The sequence below is a fragment of the Ursus americanus genome, chromosome 35 (assembly GCF_024610735.1).
Source record: "Ursus americanus isolate L20-20 chromosome 35, mUrsAme1.1.p, whole genome shotgun sequence".
NCBI lineage: Eukaryota > Metazoa > Chordata > Mammalia > Carnivora > Ursidae > Ursus > Ursus americanus.
This window is the reverse complement of record NC_142161.1, coordinates 12647682-12671991: the sequence shown is the minus strand read 5'-3', so window position 1 is coordinate 12671991 and position 24310 is coordinate 12647682. Positions and strand designations below refer to the sequence as shown.

At 34.7% G+C, this 24310-nt stretch overlaps 1 protein-coding gene across 3 annotated transcripts in view; it reads right to left on the bottom strand.

The window, feature by feature from the left end:
* Positions 1 to 24310, bottom strand: part of AKAP6 (A-kinase anchoring protein 6) — a 464155-nt gene that overhangs the window by 34673 nt on the left and 405172 nt on the right. For all 3 annotated transcript variants that reach the window (XM_087859041.1, XM_087859040.1, XM_045802588.2), the window contains exon 12: positions 13286 to 13501. In XM_087859041.1, coding sequence (XP_087715167.1) covers positions 13286 to 13501 — 216 coding nt within the window. The remainder of the gene's footprint in view (positions 1 to 13285; positions 13502 to 24310) is intronic.

Sequence of the window (24310 nt, the reverse complement as noted above, 5' to 3'; positions counted from 1 at the left end):
GTTGCATACTTTCAAGGCCAATAAATGTGCGGGGGTTTTCTGAACTCCAGGTTCTGTTTTCAATGCTAGAGCTCTGGAATGCCAGGGCAAAAGGAAAAAAGACATTTTTTTGTGAAGAATAAAAACGTAAAATCCTATATCCACTAAGAAGTTAAAGGTACACTTGCCAAAATAAAGGTATTTCAAAAGAATACAGATTTTTCTGTTTAAAACCTCTGTTTGAAAAGCAAGAATGATTTATTTGCTACTGATAACTACTCCTCCTAACAAGGAAAATAGTGATGGGACCATTCAGAGACCTTATATGAGAAGATAGGGGAATAAACTGAGATAGAAAAGATAAATTTTAAAGGTTTGGGTTTTGAAAAGGGCTAAGCAGAACTGTACTGAGTACTTCACAGGCTTATATTACAAGCATGACAGTATTTTACAGAGATGGGTCTCAGCATGGACGTGAAGGTAAGATCACTCTGAAATGGTTATAGTATACAGTGTTGCCCCATGGGGACACCACTGGTGTTTGTGGGGGAAAAGCCATTGTTTGTTCCAGGCACTGTTGTTGTCTCCCCTGCATCCATTCAGTGCTAGTGGTGTCTGCAGGAATGACTCCTGGACATTTCTCCACAAAAATCTAGGAATGAATTAGGAAATTATTTGGGGACATCATCGATAAATATAATTTGACACTATGTCAAACCAGTTTCCTTTCCTGAGAATGATTCTTATGTCTTCACAAGGTTTTATTTGTTTAAAAATCACATTCTCAGATTTCCAAAAACTGAAGAAAATTTTCTGTCCTATTACTTATTTTTTTTTTTTAAAGATTTTATTTATTTATTTGACAGAGATAGAGACAGCCAGTGAGAGAGGGAACACAAGCAGGGGGAGTGGGAGAGGAAGAAGCAGGCTCATAGCAGAGGAGCCTGATGTGGGGCTCGATCCCGGAACTCCAGGATCACGCCCTGAGCCGAAGGCAGACGCTTTAACCGCTGTGCCACCCAGGCGCCCCCCTATTACTTATTAGTTTATATCTCGATTTCCTTTGAGAGTTTCCAAATTGGTACAACATTTGTTCATATGTTGCAGATGACAGAGGAAACTAAATTGGGAAAGTTGTAAGAAAAAGGAGGAATTATACTGCCCAAAGATCTTATTTTATTTTTCAAAATTTTTATTTTTTAATTGAAGTGTAATAGACATACAATACTATATTATTTTCAGGTTCGCAACAGTGATTTGACATTTATATACATTACAAAATAATCACCACAATAAGTCTAGTTACCATCTGTCACCATACAAGGTTTTTAGAATACTGTTGATTATATTCCCTATGCTATACATTACACCCCCATGGTTTTATTTTATTTTCTATCTGGAAGATTGTACTTCGCCATCACCAATTTTCCCATCCTCCACTCCCTTCTCCTCCGGCAACCATCAGTTTGTTCTCTCTTTCTACGAGTCTGTTTCCATTTTATTTTTGTTCATTTGTTTTGCTTTTCAGATTCCACATATAAGTGAAATTATATGGTATTTGTCTTTGTCTGACTTATTTCACATAGCATAATACCTTCTATCTAGGTCCACCCACATTGTCACAAATGGCAATATTTCATTCTTTTTTATAGTTGAGTAATATTCCATTCCATATATGTTTGTGTGTGTACACACATACACACACACAAACACATACACACACACTTCTTTATCTATTCATCTATTGAGGGACACTTAGGTTGCTTCCATAGCTTGGCTATTGTAAATAATTCTGCAATGAGCCTAGGGGTGCATATGTCTTTCCAATTAGTATTTTCATTTTTTCCCCCAAATAAATAACCATAAGTGAAATTGCTGAATCACGTGGTAGTACTATTCTTAATTTTTTGAGGAAACTCCATACTGATTTTATAGTGGCTGTACCAATTTAAATTCTGACCAACAATGCATGAAGGTTCCCTTTTCTCCACATCTTGCCAACATTTATTTCTTATCTTTCTGATAATAGTCATTCAGACAGGTGTGAGGTGATATCTCATTGTGGTTTTGATTTGCATTTCCCTGATTAGTGATGTTGAACATTTTTTCACGTGCCTCTTGGCCATCTGTATCTCTTCTTTAGAAAATGTCTAGTTAGTTCTTCTGCCCATTTTTAATTGGATTTTTTTCAATATTGAATTGTATGAGTTCTTCATATATCTATTTTGCATGTTAACCTCTTATCAGATACGTCTTCTCCCATCCAGCAGACTGCCTTTTTGTTCTGTTGAGGATTTCCTTCACTGTGCAAAAGCTTTTTAGTTTGATAGAGTCATATTTGTTTTATGTGCCTGAGGAGACTGAGGTAAGAAAATATCGCTAAGACTGAAATAGCCAATAGCTATTTGATAATAGCTTACTTACTTACTGCCTATGTTTTCTTCTAGGAGTTTCATGGACTCAGGTTTCACATTTAGGACTTTAACCTGTTCTGAGTTGTCTCTTTGTTTGTTTTTCTTTTTGTATATAGTGTAAGAAAGTGCTCCAGTTTCACTGTTTTGCATGTAGTTGTCCAGTTTTCCCAACATCATTTATTGAAGAGAGTGTCTTTTTCCATTGTATATTCTTGCCTCTTACAAATTAATTGGCCACATAAGCATGGGTTTATTTCTGGGCTCTTTGGTATGTTCCATTGATCTCTGTGTCTGTTTTTGTGCGTTCCATACTGTTTTGATTATTACTGTTTTGGAGTATAGTTTGAAACCCAGGAGCATGATACTACCAGCTTTGTTCTTTTTCTCAAGACAGCTTTGGCTATTCGGGGTCTTTTGTGGTTCCATACAGATTTTAGGATTATTTGTTCCAGTTCTGTGAAAAATGCTACTGAGATTTTGATAGGAGATTAAAGATCTTTACATTGCCTTGGATAGTATGGACATTTTAACAATATTAATTCCTCTAATCCACAAACATAATAATCTTTCCATTTATGTGTGTCATTTTCAATTTCTTTCATCAATGTCTTAAAGTCTTCACAGTAAAGGTCTTTCATCTCCTTCACTAAATTTACTTCTAGGTATTTTATACTTTTTGATGTAATTATAAGTGGCATAGTTTTCTTAATTTATCTTTCTGGTGGTTTGTTATTAGTGTATAGGAAACAGATTTCTGAAAATGAATTTTGTATCCTGCAATTTTCCTGAAATCATTTATTATTTCTAATAGTTTCTTTGGTGTAATTATTAGGATTTTCTATAGATAATATCATGCCATCTGCAAATAGTGACAGTTTTACTACTTCCTTTCCAACTCAGATGGCTTTTCTTTCTTTTTCTTGCCTAATTGTGGTGGCAATTCCAATACATTGTTCAGTAACTGAGAATGGGCATTCTTGTTTGTTCCTGATCTTTTCTGAGGAAAAGACTGTGATAATACCTGTGCGTTTGTCATATATGGCATTTAGTATGTTGAGGTATGTTCTCTCTTACTTATTTTGTTGAGACTTTTTATCATAAATGGATGTTGAATTTTGTCAAATGCTTTTTCTGCATCTATTGAGATTATCATCTGATTTTCTTTCCTTCATTGTGTTAATGTGATGTGTCACACTGATTCATTTGCAGATGTTAAATCGTCCTTGTTTCCATGGAATAAATCCCATTTGATTGTGATTTATGATCCATTTAATGTATTGTTGAATTCAGTTTGCTAATATTTTGTTGAGGATTTTTGCATCTATGTTCATCAAGGCTCTTGGCTGGTAATTTCCTTTTTTTTTTTTTTTTTTGGTAACATCTTTGTCTGGTTTTTTTATCAGGGTGATGCTGGTCACAGTAAATGAGTTTGGAAGCATTCCTTCCTCTTCAATTTTTTTGGAATAATTTGCGAAGTATAGGTAATAACACTTCTTTAAATGTTTGGTAGAATTCCTAGCCAAAATGCCTAGGTTTGAATGCCAGATCAGTTACAAACTAGCTGGGTAACTTTGGAAAAGTTGCTGAAACTTTCTTTGCCTCAATTTTTTCTTCTGCAAAATTGAGAGGATAATAGTACATATACGGTTATTAAAAGTTTTAAATGGGGGTGCCTGGGTGGCTCAGTCTGTTAAGCATCTGCCTTCAGTTTAGGTAATGATCCCAGGGTCCTGGGATGGAGCCCCACATTGTGCTCTCTGCTCAGCGAGGAGCCTGCTTCTCCCTCTCCCTATGCCTGCTGCTCTGCCTACTTGTGCTCTCTCTCTTCCTCTGTCAAATAAATAAATAAAATCTTTAAAAAAATAAATAAAAGACTTAAATGACTGATCTCAAGATCTTGAGATCAAGCCTCAGGTCAGGCTCATGCTCAGTGTGGAGTCTGCTTAGGACTCTCTTTCCCTCTGCCCCTCCTTGCCTATGCTCGTGTGCTCTCTCTCTCTAAATAAATAAATCTTAAAAGTCTTAAATGATTTACCATGTAACAGAAAAGGCCCTGATACCTATTAAGTGTTATTATGTTAGCTATTATTATTATTGCTGTTGTTGTTATTTGGTCCTTCAGAAAACCAATGCCCCCCCCTTTTTTTTCTTATTTCAAAGCAAGGATACTCACTATCAGGCTTCAGGGTAATCGATCAACCCATTTGCAATTACATGTAAAATTCTGTATATGCCCATGTGTTTTTTTTAAGTTTTATTGAAGTATAACTAACATAAAATAACTGCACAGCTTTAAATGTACCATTTTATACATTTTGACATTTGAATACACCCATAAAATTATCACTACAATTAAGATCATGACTATATTTATCATCCCCAAAAGGTTCCTCATTACCCTTCATAATTCCTCCACTGGTAACAAAGATTTTACCCTCCAATTTTTTCTTTTTTTTTTTTTTTCTTTTTTTTACTTTTTACAATTAGGTGTATGATCCAATTTGAATTCATTTTTTGAATACGGTGCAGTTCAGAATTCAATTTCATATTTGTGCATATAGATACTCAATTGTTCAAGGATCATTTGTTAAGAGATTACCCTTGTAACTGCTTTTGCATCTTTGTCAAAAAATCAACTGACCATTTATGTGCATCGCTATTTCTGAGATATCTATCCTATTCATTGATCTATTACTTGGCCTTGACACTAATGCCTTACTCTCCTGACTACCATAGGTTTTTTATAAGTCTTAAAGTCAGGGTGTGTAAGTCCTTCAACTTTATTCATCTTTTTCAAAATTGTTTTGGCTATTCTAGTGCCTTTGCATTTCCATATGAATTTTAGACATCAGCTTATAAGTTTCTACCAAAAACATTACTAGAATTTTCATTTGAATTACATTAACCCTATAAATAAATCTGGGGAGAACGGATATCTTAACAATATTATGCCTTCTGATCCATGAACACAGTATAGTTCATCACTCATTTATTTAATTTCTGTCAGTAATATTTTATAGTTTTCAGAGTATAGGTTTATGCTTTTGCTGCTATTTTAATTGATACTGTTTTTTAATTTCAATTTCTGGTTGTTCACTGACAGTACATAAAAATACAATTGATGTCTGTATATTGGTCTTGTATACTATAGTTTGTTAAAGTCCTTTACTAGCCCTACGATATTTTTTTGGAGATTTTATAGCATTTTCTACATAGATGATCATGGAGTCTGTGAGTAAAGATAATTTGGCTCCTTAACTTCCAAGTGCCATATCTTTAATTCTTTTTTTTCCTTGCTTTATTGCACTGGCTAAAACTTCCAGTGCAATGTTGAATAGAAATGGTGAAAATAGACACCCTTTTCTTGCACCTGATATTAGAAGAAAAGGATTCGGTCTTTTACCATTAAATATGTTAGCTCTAGATTATTTGTATATGCCCTTTATTAAACTGAGAAAGTTTCTACTTTATTCTTAAGTTCTGAGTTTTTATAAGGAAAGATGTTAGATCTGATAAATGCTTTTTCTGCACCCACTGTTATAATCTTAGAGTTTTCCTTTCTTAGTCTATAAATATGGTGAATTACATTGAGTTTTTTCAAATGTTAAACCAATTTGGCATTTCTAAATCTCACACTGTCATGATGTATTATCTATTTTATAAATTGCTGATTTGTTTTGATAAAATTTTGTTAAGAATCTCTATCTCTATTCATGAGGGATGTTGGTCTGTAGTTTTCTTATAATGTCTTTGGGTAATACTATCTCAAAAAATGAGTTGGGAAGTATTCTTATTAAATTTTTCTGGAAGATTTTGCATAATATTAGTACTATTTCTTCCTGAACTATTAGTAAGAATTCACCCATAAAGCCATTTAGGCCTAGATTTTTTCTTGTAGGGAGGTTTTTGACTGATGTTCAATTTATTTAGCAGATATGGAGCTATTCAGGTTGTGTATTTCTTCTCAAATTAATGTTAGTAGCTTGGAACTTTCAAGTTTTTCTCCTTTTTATCTAAATAGTTGAATCTAATGGCATTAAATTATTCATAATATTCCCTTCATATTCTTTTAATATTAGTAGAATATGTAATGATGTCTATTTACTATTGCAGATGTTGATAATTTGTTTCTTTTTTCCTGATCAGTCTTGATAGAGCTTTATCTTCTCAAGAAAACAGCTTTGTTTTACTGATTTTTTTCTCTATTATTTTGCTGTTTTCAATTTCAGTGATTTCTGCTCTGATCTTTATTTCTTTTCTTCTACATACTTTGTATTTAATTTGCTCCTCTTTTTCTAGTTGCATAAGGAGAAAGCTAAGATCATTATTTTAATGGCAAATCTTTGTGGCACAAATTTTAATATTTTCTATTTCTATTCAGTACAAAACACTTATAATTTCCCTTTTTCATTTCTTCTTTGCTCCATGATTGTATATAAGTGTGCTATTTAGTTTCCATATATTTGAGGATTTTATCAATATATGTCTTTTCTTCATTTCTAAACTAATACTATTATAATCAGAGAGCATACTTTGTATGATATGAACCCTTTTAAATTTAAGACTTATTCTGCAGCTCACAAAAGAGTCATTTTTGGTAGATGTTCTGTGTACATTTGAAAAGAACGTATATTCTTTTGTTGTGGGCGTTTTAAATGTCAATTAGATCAAGTTGGTTTATGGAGTGTTTACGGCTTTTACATTCTTACTGATTTTCTGTCTGCTTGCACTATCAATTATTGAGGAAAGCTGTTGGAATCTCTGCCCAAAACTATGTATTCCTGTCTTCTTCCATTTGTATCAATTTTTGACTGGTGTAAAATCTGTTATCAGAACATAAATATTTAGTATCAGTGTGTCCTCTTGATTAATTAGCATCTTTATCATTAAAAAATGCCTTTCATTATATCTTATAATATCTTTGCTCTGAAATCTAATTTGTTAAATGTTAACAATTATGTTAGCCTAATGTATATTTTTCCATACTTTTAACCTATTTTGTCTTCATAGTTAAGGTGGGTTTATTATAGGCAACATAGAGTTCAATCTTGCTTTTTTTCTTTTAATCCAATCTGACAATTACTGCATTTTAATTGGGGTTTTTAGTTCATTTATATTTAACAGAATTACTGATGTGGTTGGTTTAATCTTCCATCTTCCTCGTTTCTCTTTGATACACCTGTTCTTTATTCCCATTTTTCCTCTTTTCCTCCATTGTGTGTATGTTTTCAATGATTTCATCTTGTTTCCCTTTTTGGACTATTAGTTATGGTTTCTTGTGTTTTTAAAGAGTTGCAGTATACATTTTATCTTTTCACAGTTTATCTTTACGTGATATTATATTATCACATGTAATATAAGAACCATTCAGCAGTATGGTTCCATTTCCTGGCCTTTGTGATATTGTTGTTGTATGTTTTATCTCTCCATGTGTTATAAATTCCACAATACATGGTTATAGTCTTGCTTTAAACAACCTAATTACCAATTAAAGAGATTTACAAAAAACATTTCATATTAACCCACATAGTAACCATTTCCAGTGCTTAACATTTCTTTGCACAGATTCAAGTTTCTTTCTGATATCATTTTTCTTTTGCCTTAAGTATTTCTCTTAACATTTCTTGTAATGCAGTTCTACTGGTGATAACTTTTTTCATCTTTTGATGTCTGAAAACCATTTTTATCTTCCTCTTTGAATATTATCTCTGTGTATAGAATTCTTGGTTGTTACTTTCTTCCAATTCTTTATAACGATGTTGCTCCACTGTCTCCTGATTTGCATTGTTTCTGAAAAAGAAGTCAGCTATAACTCTTAATAATATTTCTGTTTTCCCTGGATGCTTTGAAGACATTCTCATTACTGGTTTTAGTCAACTTGATTCTGATGTCTCTTGGTGTAGTTTTTTTCATGTTTATTGTGCCTAAGGTTTGTTGACACTCTGGATCTATGGATTTATAGTTTTTGTAAAATTTGGAAAATTTTGGCCATTATTTCTTCAAAAATTGTTTGTCTTTACGTTCTTTCTTTTAGGGATTCCAATTACATATATATTAGGCTGCTTAAGGTTGTCTCATGGCTCACTGATGTCATGTTTTTTATTTTGTCTTGTTTTTCTCTGTTTCATTTTAGACAGTTTCTACTGTTGTTTTCAGGTTTATGGATTGTTTCTTTTTCAATGTATAATTGGCTGTTAATATTATTCAGTGTATTTTTCATCTCAGTTATTATAATTTTCATCTGTAGAAGTTTAATATTAGACAGATATCTTCAATGTCTCTATGTAATAACTGCAATATTTTTTTTCTAGCTTCTAGTACATATGGAATGAAAGTAAAATAACTTTTGGGGTGCCTGGGTGGCTCAGTTATTAAGCATCTGCCTTCGGCTCAGGGCATGATCCTGACGTTCTGGGATGGAGCCCCACATCAGGCTCCTCCACTGGGAGCCTGCTTCTTCCTCTCCCACTCCCCCTGCTTGTGTTCCCTCTCTTGCTGGCTGTCTCTCTCTGTGTCAGATGAATAAATAAAATCTTGAAAAAAAAAAAAAAAGTAAAATAACTTCTAATGTTCTTGTCTATTAAGAGGGGGGAGGGGAGGAGGGCAGAGGGAGAGGGATGTAGAGAATCTCAAACAGATTCCCCAGTATGGAGCCTGAGGTAGATCTCACAATCCTGAGATCATGACCTGAGCCAAAATCAAGAGTCAGGTGCTGAACCAACTGAGCTACCCAGGTGCCCCGAAACAGTTTGATTCTTTCAGTTCTTGCTTTTACAGTTTTTGGGCAAGACTAGAACAGCATTCATTTAGTCTTAATTTTGCTCCATTACTAAGGCAAATCAGTCTTAATACTCCGGCACATGCCCTGTGAATATGAGGGTTTCTCCCGTGACTGATGGGGAAAAGAACTACTGCCAGCTATGTGGGAGCTCCAGGAATTGTTACCTGTGATTTTTTGGATGGTTCCTTCTGCTTAAGACCTGAGAGGATCCCTCCGCATATGTCTATAGCTCTCCCTCTGTAGCTCCCTCCTCTCTCGTACTCCATCCTATAGCAACTTTAGCTGCCTTGGCCTCCTCAGACTCCCAGACCTGTCTCTTCCACTCAGTGAGACTGCCAGGTTCTGCATAGATTTCCTTTCTGTACACTGTGCCCTGGAAACACTAGGCAGAAATTTGGGTAACCATCGTATCACTTCATTCATTTCACATCTCTTCATTGCCTGATATTCAAGGTTAAAAACTGTGATTTTGTCCAGTTTTTTAGTTGTTTCAGGTACAAGGGTAATCTGGTCCCTTGCTTTATCTTGGCTGAAAATGGAAGTCTGCCGATGTATTTTAAGAGGAAGAAGGCTATAGCCTTCATCAGGGAGTTATCGTTTCTTCACCAAAAATTAGGATACACTGTTCTGAGTGGATTTATAGATTATTGGTAGGGCTTATTGTTGTTACTATGGACTGTCTTATACATTTTAATTTTCACCTATTGTAGCAAGTGATATTTAAACTGTTAAAATAATAAAAATCCCGGTTCTCTATAATAAATACATAATACATTTGGAATGCTATTTTGGCAGATGGGCTGGCTTAAGGTAATACAAATGTGTAGTATTGTCAGTTAAGATATGGGCCTGAATCAATGAAAGGTGTAAAAGGAACAAAGTTCAGGTTTCTTTGTCTCACAAAGAAAGAAGGCAGGAGACTAGGGAAAAAAACAACAACATACAAATCAAATGAAAATTAGAATTAAAGCTTGAAAAGTACAGACAGAGATCAATTTTACAGGTAACACAGACAAAAGTAAGTCTGGGCAAAGAGTTTAAATATATGAAGAACAAGTGTAATGTCAAATAATCATGCAATTTCAAAATCTTCATAAGGGAGAGAGACGTTTTTGGGAATTTAATACAAGATCTCTTGCTTTCTTGCAACTGTTAAAAAAGAGATAAATATATTGATTATTTACCTAGTTAGGGGCAACAGAGTAGCTTGTTTGACATTCATACACTTAACTGAATTTTTCTGAATATTATAGAAAGGTTTTCGATATTTTTGTCAGTGTTAACTGTAAGAGGGAAGGCAGTAATTACCTGTGAATATTGCCTAGTATTATAGTTAATTTGTACATTTGTATTATCTTTCTAGGTATGCTTTTTCAGAAGGGGGAAGGGATCTTATTCACTTCTGAATATCTAATACTGACTACTATAGAGTGTCACGTAGAGAAAATCCACTTATTTAATAAATACTATGAAGTACCTATTAAGTCTTAGGTAGTATGTGGGACTTTAGATATGCAAAGGTGAGCAGAAACTGGCTATGCGGCTGCTTTCTTCAGACCAACGGAGAAGACTAACAGTAATCAAATCATCACCCAAACAGATGTAAATTGAACAATAAGGAGCACGGCATGTATGATTAAGTGACATCCCTTATATAAGCTATTTCCAAAGTGACTAATGAAGAAAATTCTATAAAATGCAGTGATTGAATCAGAGCTTCTAATCCTCAGTATCAGAACCTAGCCCACACGTTTAGAACCACTTTATCCAATACGTCATACAGAACTTCCCTCAGAAATAACTTTTGAAGAAAAGAGTATACCATGGGATACTTCACATCATGTTTTAGAACTTGGAAACATTGTCCCTATCAGACAAAAAGAAAGGTCAGAACATTTCTTCATGGTTTCACGAAGGCGAATATTCTCATAGAAATGTAACAATACTCAAAGCCATCTTGTGGGAATATGAACACTGATAATGAATATAGATAGAACTCTAAACCAAATGTCAGAATAAAATAAAATTTATGAAATAAAGCATGTACTCATTCATTTAGCACATATCTTTAAACACCTACCATGTGCAAGTATGTACCACGCCTGGGAAACCTAGCAGTGATGGTCCTTGTGCACAAGAAGGGGATGACGTGAGGGCAGGGACATACGATAAAATGCAAACAGACCACTTAGAGACTTCTGATTCTCTGCATTGGCAGCCTCCCACAATGGTCAAATACTTGCCTGCCCATCAAAGCAACCTGGACTCTTTATCCAACCAACAGAGATCAGAAACAAGAAATATCTCCAACTTAATGAGGTACCCTGTGCTTACTGCGTTGTTGGCGTTAGTCCCATTCTCTTCTATCCTTTTCTTGACAGTGATTTTCAACCTTATTTAGCACAGACGACCTTATTTGCTACCTCCGTCATTCCAAACAACCTACACATTCAGGAGCTAACTTAAAGAAAAGGGGAAATTTTTCTCTATCTGCAATGTATATCTACTTCTATGTATTATCTTGAGCCTCTAAGAAGTAGCCAGGGTTTTAAAGTGAAAGCTTACCTTTACCACAGAAGCAGGATAAAAATGTCTACATCTAGTCCACAGAGATCTAGGCTTGTATCCCTGATCATATGATTTCAAATAAATCCCCAAAGAAAGCCATTTTTGTCTCCTCCAAAGCATTTTGAATGCTTCCAAAATGTCAAAGCTTCTCCAGGCACAGATGGTTTTTGTGTAAGTTTTATCATGGTCACTACCATGCTTAGAGGCTTCAAACTATAGAATAAAAAATAACCTCTTTTGCCCTTCCCAAAACTCAAAAAAAAAAAAAAAAAAAAAGAGAGAGAGAGAAAGAAGGAAAGAAAGAAAGAGGAAAGAAAGGGAAAGGAAAAAGGAAATACTCCAGCTAAACAGCCTCAAAACAAACAGGTCATTTCAAGAAAAGACATCCAATTATATAGACTCTGATTACTGGTAATAACTTGGAAGTCTTAAGAAATTTAACAACTTCAGCTCAAAACAATTAAACTGAACTGTTAAGGATAAAATCGCCCCCTAGACTCAACATAGCTACAGATGCAGGAAGAGTGAGAAGGCTACTGATTCATTGTCCCTTCTGTTCCCAGTCCCCAATGCCAAACTCATCAGACAGCAAATATTAATGTGTTTTAAACATTAGAATTCATAGGAGAAGGCTTTTTTTTTAATGTAGCAAGATCATTACATTTGATTTTTCAATTTTGAATCTTGGACTTTCCAAAGACATAGAACTGATAATACAAACACATAAGAAAACCTTTCCATTCCATGTATGTATGTATGTATGTATGTACTTCATTTATGTAAGTCAAACATGAGACTTAGGCCTTCAACTAATGGACACTGACTTCAAGGTTATTTGAGGAATGCAATTGTTTTATCAATAAACCTTTTCCCTTAGTATATGGAGGTTTTATGGACAAGGGCTTATTCTATATTATTATTAAACAAGTCTAGTCACATTTACTTCCTTCATGTAGCAACAGCTTGAACTTACAATTAACTTGGGAAATTCTTAAAAGGGATCTCTACCCCTACCTTGAACACTGCATTAAACCTTGAAGAGGAAACTTGCTAGCACTCAGCAATGCACCTCTATTGGAAGGAGCTCCATGAAGGAAGAGTGGAGTCTGTTGTACAAATATTGTTAACTCATCATGTAATGAGATGGTAAGCTGTATACTTTATCTGTAGAGCATACACATTGCTACATATGCTTTGAGAGTGGAAAGCCACCTTCTAACAAAATCTTCATGGGGTATTGTATGATTAAAGAATATCATTGGTGAAGGAATGACTGAAGGAATTAATGGCTTAGTTTGGTAAGATTAAGGAAAATCTTCATGTGATTTTTTTAAAGACAATGAGATACACTGAAACACTTCTTATTAGTAGGCAAATAAACCTCTGCGCTATGACAAATGGAATTTCATTGAGTGGTTGAAGATGTCTATCCCTTTAGTTTGCAAAACCACTTGTAAGTTGAATACATTTTCCAAGCCCTGAAATAATTTTTTTCTTCTGAGAAAAATAAGAGACCATTATGCTTAAAAAAGAAATCACTCACAGACTCCTTTCCCATCTTCTTTTGTAGCCGTGTTTGCCACTGGACAGCCTGCATGACAATGGCTTCCCACCTTCTTTCGAGATTTACAATGATCAGTTGCATAGGCTGGTGGTCTGCATTCAGATTGCAAGTCTCCCGGTCATCCAGAAGATGCTGGCATAACCGCAGGATGGAGGCCACTCCACGACGTCGCTGCTTGATTTCACCACAGAGGGACTGCAACAAAGAGAGGGATCGATCTATGCGTGTTTGTAGAGAGAATTCCCTAAAACATGAAACGCCTTCTTCCACCATAATTTCAAATTGTAGTGATGTACTCAGCTATGAACAATAAGACAAGAAGGGCTCTGAAGTTGTCTTTAGATCAGAGACCTCCTACTGATACCCAACTCATGCCAAATAATTTAGCTGCATCCCATTCTTCATCCCTCTTCTCACTGATTTTTCCATCTAAAATGCTGGGTCCCACCTTGACACCTGGGTGATTAACAATTCATAACTTAATGAAATAAATCATGTAGGTCACGGGAATGCCAAACAGACTGACATGCTTTGATTCCAGGTCACAGGAAACACAAAAGACAGAAAAGTGCTCCAAAAGGAAATGGAATTTTCCCAAATTTACTCCTAGATTTTTTGGAGCCAAAAGTTTAGTTTTCTATTGGCTGGGAAAAAGTTAAATAAGATTGCCAAAAATTTTGATACGTAACATCTATTATTGGGGAAAAAAAGGATAAGCAACATTTCTCTTCCGAAGCTTGGTTAACAAAGCAATAATGTTCTGAAAACAGAAATTAGGATACTGGATTATTACTGCACTATTTGTTGGTTGCTGTTTCTTTTAATAGACCTTCACACAATTTAAGAAGGATATGCATGCATCAAAATAGCATTTTGCCCCCAGAAGCATTTGTATTGCTGCAGTGACCCTAAGCTGAACGATTCAAGCAAAATAGTGGGTACACATGTCTGAAAATATTATATCTTTTCTTTGCCTACGGATAGTGTGTAAGTGATATTCTAATTCAAAGCCTTCAGGAGAAATGATGATTATATCCACAAACATCACTGAATTACTAATCTCCTTCTACTGCTACAATTGGACTGCTCTAACAGTTAACAGATTGCTTATTAATCAACAAGGGTAAACAAGACAATGCAATTTCATTTAGTGCAAGAGTTTTAATGCTTAAAAGTATTTGTGCTTAAAATGTTAATCTAGATAAGGCTTCATTAGAAGAAGTCTTAAAATGATTAAGTGCGGTTCATTGAAATGTGCACAGAGTGGTAGTAGATCAGCAGGTGGACATTCCATACAGATGTTCTGCTTATTGATATAATACATGCTAGAGCCATTTAAATGACCCTAACTCAGTAATAGCTGAAATTCTATTATTTCTGTAATGAGAGAACACTGTACCTTTAATATTTCTGAATTTTAAATAAGGTGAATGACAAATTCCCAAACCTCTATTTATGGCAAAATATGACTAGGAATTTTATTATTCAATTTATACCAGTGCAGCATTTTTAGTTATGTTTCTTGAACTTACCCTTATTTATTTTCCTAGAATTCATTATTATTTTCCTACATAACGCCTGATATAACCACCAGGTCTGACAAATTTCTTTACTGATGCTATTCATTTGTTCCATGCTGAATGAGGAGAAACCCCTGGATATTCAATGATAAAACTTGAGGGCCTACTACAGCGAAAAGCATTGTTTCCATCTCCCCCTCCAATACTGCTACCTCCCTGCTCCTAAATGCATCTTCTCTCTTTCTCTCTGTCTCTCACTCTCTCTCCCTCTCTCACATACACACCCCTTCAATTTCCTCTCTTGCTCTAGAACTGTTGAACAAATCAAACTATCAAGCCAAATGAATTCCTGCCAAATTTTGGTCCCATATTGACACTTCAAGATAATAATGTAGCCAACTGAAATTGGTTGAAATGAGTCCTGTGAATATGAATATTGAAGATTTCATTTTTCATTTTAGTGTTGTTATAAATTTGTTTAAAATACAGGGTTAGGAAAAATCAAAAGTGCTATTTCTATGCCATAAAATGGGATCTTGCAAAACTCTCTTTGCAGTTGACTAAACTAATAACTGCATTCCTCAAGCCAGCAAAAAGTCCCAATGTTTCTTAGCCAAATGGAAATTTGCCATGGACAGCACTAACAGTATGTGTGGAGTTAGCACAGCCACATTGGTAACATTTACAAAGTAGCCCAAATGGGCTTCATTCACCTCACAGGCATTTTCAAAGTTCTGAAACAGGACGTGTGAGATCACTAGGGGAAATTTTCATAAAGGTCATTAGCCATAATTTTTTTATGAGTATCTAGAATGTATCCAGTATTTTAGTATCCAGATGATCCCCAACCCACATCTTAATGTGAGTCAGTCTAGGTAGTTTAAAAACCGTGAAAGCTGTTTTTGACATTCAGTATCAGATTTGATGGGATGTTAACATTCACTATCTAAGTTTTGGATCTTCACAATCTTACAATTTTTCTTTTACTTTAAATATCCAAAGAACTTAGTCTATACCCTGGATTAATAATTTATCCTATATGTACATGGAGAAATAACACTACTTTAAAAAGGAGGTGAAAATCGGGAATTTTAAATGGTCAACATATTTTTGATATTTTTTAATATCTAGGAGATATAAATGATAAAATAACATTCTTCTACATAAATGGGTTTCCATGACAACCATTAAAATGTACATATTTATTTATAATCACAAACACATACTAAATAAAACCAATGCATTTGCTGGCAATGTTTCTTAGAATCAGTAGCTTACATTATTTCCATGATAAACTATGCACAGAGAAATGTTAAATATAACTATACAGGAACAAATAAGTATTGTAACTATTTCTGGCTTACATTTTCAGAGGAAAGTACTTTAAAACAGAAATCCAAACTAAACAATCTAAGTAAGACACTGAAATAAAATAAACTCATCCCTGACTCCCAGACCTCCTCAAATGTGCATTGCATGGTCCATCTGCTAGGAACTGTTTCAGGCACCAAGGCATCAAAAAGGAGCAAGTTACTGCTCCTTTTCTCAAGGAGCTGAGAATCTACGGAAGGTGGACTGTACAAATAAGTGTGGTCATGAGAGTGACGTAGAGAGAGACGTGTTAACAGAAGTTAGCACAGTTGCTCTTGGAGGAGTTGGTGAAATCTTCAGGGAAACAACGTGAACCAGAAGGTTTAAGCTGAACGGTTGCGGTTCTCAAGACAGAAGGGTCGGGAAGGAAGTGTTCTGGGGCAGTGGGGGTACCTAGTGTGTCAGGGAGAAGAGACAGTGAAGCAGGTGGACAGGGGTAAGGAACAGAAAAGTTCCTAATGCTTTTCATCATTGCCAATTTGGAAGCATTTTCCTTGATATCTCATGAGATCATGTTGGTTCCCAAGCATAGTCATACTGCCTTCACAGAGAAGTACAGAGATAAGAAGACCGAAAGGAAATCTAAAATGAAAGAAACCCCCCCACTAATTATTGATATGTCTAAGAAAGAGATTCCAAATGATTTGGATGTAGTTGTCCTATGAATTGGTAATTGTTAGGCAATTTCTTCTTACAAGACTACCTCTGTTAGTATGGAGGTCGTTGTCTTGTACCACTTTGGGATTCGGTTGTTGGAATATGGTTTGGGTGTGCTGTGTTTAAATTTCTGATGAACTTTTTATTTACTTTATTTTACATTTCTACTCAATTTCTTCATGTTATTAAAAAGGAAGGCTTGCTACGAGAAATGTAGAAAAGTAAAAATCTAAATTTCTAAGTCAATTTTTTTTTTCCTTTACAATAATCAGATCTCCAACACTCTAAACACATCTTTTTGGACATGTTGCAATAGTATTGCCAAGAGGCTAGAGGTTTTTATATCACACTTATAAACTGTCAATCTAGTTTTCAATTCATCAATGGTGATGCAAAGGAGTATTTCTGGTTTATCTGGGGGGTTTTCTTTCTTTCTTTCCTTTTTTTTTTTTTTTTTGCAATGGGGGTTTTTCTTTTTCCTCTCCTTTCTCTGTCAACCTTTTTGACTGTTTAAACCACTCTATTATTAAGCCAAATGTGATGTAACATCATTTTTGATACTGGCTTCAGCTTAACACCATTAAAGGTAAGACTTCCAATACTGGTATCTTATTTTTCATTATATATTAAACATAAACATATATATACCCATGCACATAAATACATATTGTATAACATGATTATAATTTACTTGTATACCCATATTCTTGACATTAAACAACAGTGTCAGCTACATCACAAAAGGATATAAATAAGCTTACAATCAAAGAACTGTAATTAGACCAAAACCCAAACTGCACAATAACTAAAATATAAGAACCAAATAGAGAAAAGAGAGATGAGGAAGAAAATACAATTTTAAAAATACCCAAACTGGGCACCTGGGTGGCTCAGTGGGTTAAGCATCTGCCTTTGGCTCACGTCATGATCCCGGAATCCCAGGACTGAGTCCCACATCAGGTTTCCTGCTCAGCAGGAAGTCTGTTTCCCCCTCTGCCCCTCACCCCACTCCTGCTCTCTTTCTCAAATAACTAGATAGCATTTAAAAAAATACCAAAACGAAGCATATGTTAAAAACAGAGAAAAAATCTCGTTGAGAAAATTCCAAAGCAATTTGTGTCTATATATCTTACATAATTATATTCAGCAGGTTAATGTGACATCATTAGGTAGGTCAATATGAACAAAGCGATAGGACTGTAGGTGAACTGTCAACTAAAAACCATTTACGAAGGAATTCCATTTGTAAAGTCAAACATAACACTATTTTCTAGATTGATCAATTGCTTAACAATATCTACTGAGTATGCCCTCTCCGTAGCAAGCACAACAAAGAAGTTTCAACCTGCATATATGGATACAGACTTGCCTTTGATCTACTTGGAGTGAGGAAATAACAGAGAGAGGGGAAAAAAAGTGAAAAAGACAGGCAAGTTCTTCTGGTTTAAATATTCACAAGTAAATAGCTCCATATTCTGTGGCAAGGGTTTCCCACACTTTTTCAAGTGTTTTTCCTTTTTTGCACTTTCTGTATTTTACCATTTTAATTTCATGAAGTGGGCAATGGTCTTCTCTTTGTCTGCTCCCTGTGACTAGATGTGAGAGCAAAGGTTCTCAGACAGTGCTCCCCAGGCCAAGCAGCATCAGCATCACCTGTGAACTGGGAAATGCCAATTCTCTGCTGCCACTCCACATCTTCTGAATCTGCATAGGCTCCAATGAGCTATGGTTTAACAGACACCACAGGTGTTTGTTGGAAACCACTGGCCTACAGGAAAAGGAGGAACTTCGTTTTATAGATAAGAGAATGAACCCAGGTGAGCAGATTTTTTTTTTTTTAATTTTAGAAGTATAAAAAAGAAGTTACAAGTTCTGATTCTGGAGCCAAGAAGTCTAGAGACCACGCCCATTTGGTGATCAGTTATTTTTTTAATTGTTACCGAATTACTGAAAGAAAATGAATCAATCAATGAATAGATCTTTTCAACTAGAGGTATCTTTATATTATGAGTACTTGCTTGATGATCTCCAGAATTTTCAATATAATTATTAAGAATGATGATAATGGGTCGGTTAAACATTGGACTCTTGGTTTCAGCTCAGGTCGTGATCCTAGGGTCCTGAGATCGAGCCCCAGGTTGGGCTCTGCGCTGAGCATGGAGTCTGCTTAAGACTCTCTCTCCTTCTCCCTCTGCCCCTCCCCACCGTGCTCTTTCTCTAAAATAAATAAATAACTCTTTTAAGAAAAAATGATAATATGTTAGGTTGTTTGAATACCATATTTGGGGATTTTATTCCTTTTTATTAATTTTCATCAAATTAGTCATTTAGTAATGAATGACTAATACATATGACGAATATATATGTACTAAATTAAATAGAAACTTCTCTTCGAAAGTGTATATAGTGAAACAAAACTATGATGATTATTTGGAAGGTACAAGGCATCAGATGCAGGGAGTTAATGCTGCAGCCATGGTCTAATAAGAACATACAGCAGATGGCGAAAATGAGAGGCAACACTGGTACCTCTGGGAATCTTCGAAAGATGCTTTTCACTGGTTGATTCTGGAATATTATTTTGGGACAAGGTCGACAGAGATCAGATGGATGATATTTCTCACAGCAATAGACATTTATTGAGCATCAATTATGTGCCCAACTCCACACTTTTCATTATAGGATTGGAATTGGTAAATAAGAGGAATATAATAAGATGTGGTACCTGTTTTTAAGTGTCTGTGATTTGACTGTCAAGAGAAGACTCTGTCTCCTCAAAGTAAAAGAAAAAAAAAAAGGCGAAGGTTTTTGATAAGACCTCCCATCAGGTTGTTGTAAGTTTTAAACGAAGTAAACACAGGAAGTAAATCTTCATTACCTGGGGATAGGCAATGGTTTTTTAGATAGGACATCCAAAGTAGAAGTGACTTCTGACTTCTAAGGCAATGATTTCTTAGATATGACACTAAGAGTACAAGTGACTTTTGGACAACTTAATCAAAATTAAAAACTTTTGGTCTTCAAGTGACACCATAAAAAAAAAAGAAAAGACAACCCACAGAATGGAAAACAATATCTGAAAATCATATATCTGATAAAGGACTTAGTATCCAGAACATATAAAGAACACTTAAAATTAGATATATAAAAATATATATAAAGATAAGTAACTCCATTTTTAAAATGGGCAAAGTATTAAATAGACATTTCTTCAAGGAAAACATGCAACTGGCCAATAAACATATGGAAAAATATTCATCATCATTAGCCATCCGGGAAATGCAAATCTAAACCACAACTACATACTACTTCACCTGCACTATGACGGCTAAAATAAAAAAGACAGACATCACAATGTTGGCAAGGATATAAGGAAATTGGAAACCTCATGCGTTGTTGGTGGGATTGCAAAGAAGTGCCATTCATTTTGGAAAATAATATGACATTTCCTCAAAAAGTTAAACATAGAATTACCATATGGTCCAGCAGCTTCTTTTCAAGGTAAATGCCCAGAACTGAAAACATACAACCACACAAATATCCATAACCACGTTATTCATAATAGCCAAAAAGTGGAAACAACCCAAGTATCTATCAATGGATGAATGGATAAAAAGATGTAGTATATCCATACAATGGAATATTATTTGACAATAAAAAGGGATAAAAGGGATGCCTGCCTGGCTCGGTCAGTACAGCATGTGACTCTTGATATCGGGGTCATGAGTTGTGAGATCGAGCTCCATGTTGGGCTCTGCGCTCAGAGGGGTGTCTGCTTGGGATTCTCTCCGTCTTCCTCTGCCCTTCACCCCTCTCTCTCTCTTTCTCTCTCTCAAATAAATACATCTTTCTTAAAAAAAAGTAATAACAAGTTGTACTTTTGAAAATGGTTAAGATGGTAAGTTTGATAATATGTATATTTCACCACAATAAAATTGGGGAACCAAATTAAAAAAAAAAAAGTAATGGCTATAAAATTCCCTAAGATGGAGTCATAACTACAAACCTATAAATCTCAGTCAACATAAAAGACATTCTGCTATATGATAAAAATAATACAGTGCCATTTTTAATATAGCTGTCCTACTTCTAGAAATATCATAAAACATAAACAGAAAAGTATACATAGAGGAGCATGGATGTGGAAAAGGAGTTGAAGAAAATGTGGAAATTAAAGAATGTTAGTTAAGTCTAATGACTGCAGTGGTGAGTTTCATTTACAATCATATACATCTTATGAAATTGTAATCTATTGTGTGGTTGGTGTCAGTAGAAAAATGAGAAACATGACTTATCAAATGTACTTCATGTATTTCACCAAAGATCATTCTAAGCTGACTATATGTCTATGAACCAACACAAAATTTTTAAAAAGTTATGTTCTCTTCAAATATTTAGTCAAGGATTTACTTGACTGCAAAATAATAACCAACAACCACTGAATCTTATTAAATTGCTAGCACACTATTCTGCGTATTTTCTTAGTTATTTTTCACTAATCTCATCCATTAATGATAAGCATGATTTGTATATTTCTATCTGCTATGTATTTTGTTAGGTATTTTATATGTATTGGCTCATTTAATCCTCACAACAGTACTATGAGATATATATTATTGCCATGTGCCTATTTTACAAATGAGGAACTAGAGACAGAAAGGCTAAGTAACTGACCAGAGCTAAAACAGCTAATAAGCAGCAAAGGTAGGATGATAACGCACGCAACCCGAATCCCAAGCCAATTCATAAAAACATTATGCTACATTTCCTTCATAAGAGAGCTGAAGAGGCTTGTAAAATTTCTCCATTTTCAGACTATTCTGGTCCCCAGTTTCCAACCAGACGTGGCCACAGCCATAAATTTATTGTTGCTAAGACAACCAACAAGTTCTTTAGTATACCTTTCAGGAGTCTATATTATAACCATTTTTAGGCCATTGTTAAAAATTAGTAATCTACGCAATTCTTAAACCCAGGGTGGTTGTGATAGCAGAGATGGAAAAAATACTAATTCATTCACTGAACAAGTATTTATTGAATACCTACGATAATGGGCACTGTTCTGAGTGTTTGAGATGCATCTGTGAACAAAAAGACAAACTTTCTACCCACAAAGACCTCACATTCTAGCAGACAGTGGAGGATAATCTCTTTTCTGAGAAAAAATGTAAGTTGTATAAATAATCAAAAAGAGATTGAACAAAAGTAGGAAACATTCATTAGGCCAATGATCATCCAAGTTTCCAGCAGACGGTCAGCAGATCTTTTGGTCCTGATGGCTCCATTCTTGAGCCAGTTATGTGCTAACCTTAACTATATCTAGTGTATAAGTATTGCAAATAAGACTTTCCATCCAGGAACTGTAAAGAGGTAATTCTTCAAAACAGCAAAAAAATTAAAATACCTCAAGTGAGGTACGAATGATGACTTGCATATTTTAAAGGAAATATGGGCAGATGACATCTCCATATTTTAACTGATTCCAAACTTAAAAGACAACATCAGTCGATATGGGAACTCAGCTCAGTTGCAAAACCTAGGACTTAATCTATATTGAAGCTAAATATTCTATAAGCATGCAGCGAAGTGCAAAAAATAGCAATTGAAAAATGACATGATTAAATGGCACGACATGCAATCATTTGCTCTCAATTATATCAATGTATCTTCTTCGTTTCTAGGAGTCAGGCAGAAATATTGTTTTTTAAATGCCTCTATTAAATTGGTCACCAATAATAAAATAGATGAGAGTCCTAATAAGCTCATTTACATAACATACATCATACACTACAAAACTATTCTCTCCAAACAGTTTTGCTCATAGATTTGTCTCCTGGTTGTCATGAGTCTTTGCTACATTAGCAGATTTCAAAAGCATAATACTGCCTTCAGGACCATTTGTAGAAAAACGTTTATGAAACTTTTCTAGTTAACCCTTGGCAGGATCCTTATTGCTAATTATGGAAAAGGTATTGATATAATATCTTGGCTGTCACATTTTATTATGGTGATGGTAGAAGCAGAATCTAGGTCTGACATTTTGGAAATACCATCTAATTGCAAGTTAGAAACAGAGAATGACAGTTTTAAGTAGATTATAACTTCTTTCAAAATAACAAACTGGTTTATTTAATGTAAAAGCTGGATTTTAAAAATAGCATTAAAGACCCCTGAATTGGTTTACCAAGCACATCTCTATCAGCTTCTTGAAGAAGATCTGGGATGTGTGCCAAAATAGTTTCAAAACTGTACATGACAATATAAGTCTAGATTCTAACACCAAATGATTCCTTATAACCATTTAAAATCAAAATATTTCCAATGAATACTTATATTTTTTAAGAAAAATCATCTCCCCGCTGTTCATCTAGGCAGCAGGTGAGTGGGGTCCAAAGACCAGTCATCTTAACCTCCATGGCTTAAATAACCTGACCTTTGACCTAGAAAAAGATCTAACTTCTTCTTGCAATCTTGCATCCTCACCAACAGAGTTGAATCATTAAGGGCCGCCAGGACTATTAGTTAATACTATGAATTCTTCGAAGAATGGTGTCATCAAGGGAAAAGCTAATCATTCTTTTACAAACACTCACTTGATGTTTTAATTGTACCTTCATGTGTTGAAAAATATTAATTATATTTGGAAAGGAGTATTTCTATTAGCTATTTTCTTAGCTGTGGACTAAAATATAATAGCCATTCTAAAATTGCCGTCCCTCACTGTGTTACTCCATGAAAGCTATTGTTATCCCTGTGTGGTATTCTTTAATTTTTTCGTGACTTTCCCTACATTAGGTTAAGTACTTTTAAATATGTTTGTTTTTAAGAATCAAGCTCAGTGGTCATGTGCTTAGTTCATATTCACATGTAATTAGTAATATGTTATATACTTCCTTTTCTAAATTAAAAACACTATTAAAATTCTAGACATACAAAACAATATGAAGATTAAGTTACTCTAAAGAAAACTGTAATAGCTTACAGATTGCTTGTATCATTACTAAAATGCTGGTATCTATTACAGAGTCTCCCTGGAATAAAGAATGCACTTTTGGCAATAATCTTTTAAAAAATGTCCATTATTGTTAAGATGCTAAACTAGTCTGCAATTATAGGAAGGTAACTTTTAGCAATAAGGGGGAAAGGGTGCTGGATATAAATGCAACTTAGCCATTATACTACAAAATACCTTTTCTTAAAATTCCACAATCACTCTTTTCATAAGCAGATAAGGCATTAATTGCCATTTATTTTTACATTATTACATTTTGAAATCTATTTACAACACCCACTGCACTTTTTATCTCTTATTAGATTCCATGGGAATCATTTCAAAGTAATTCTGGGGGAATGGATAAAGGTGATTTGCCTCCTCTAGATTATCTGTTGATCCCAGCTACCCGAACTCATCTGCGTGTTTAATGGATGTTGGGTATTCACCGGCCCGGTCAAAGGA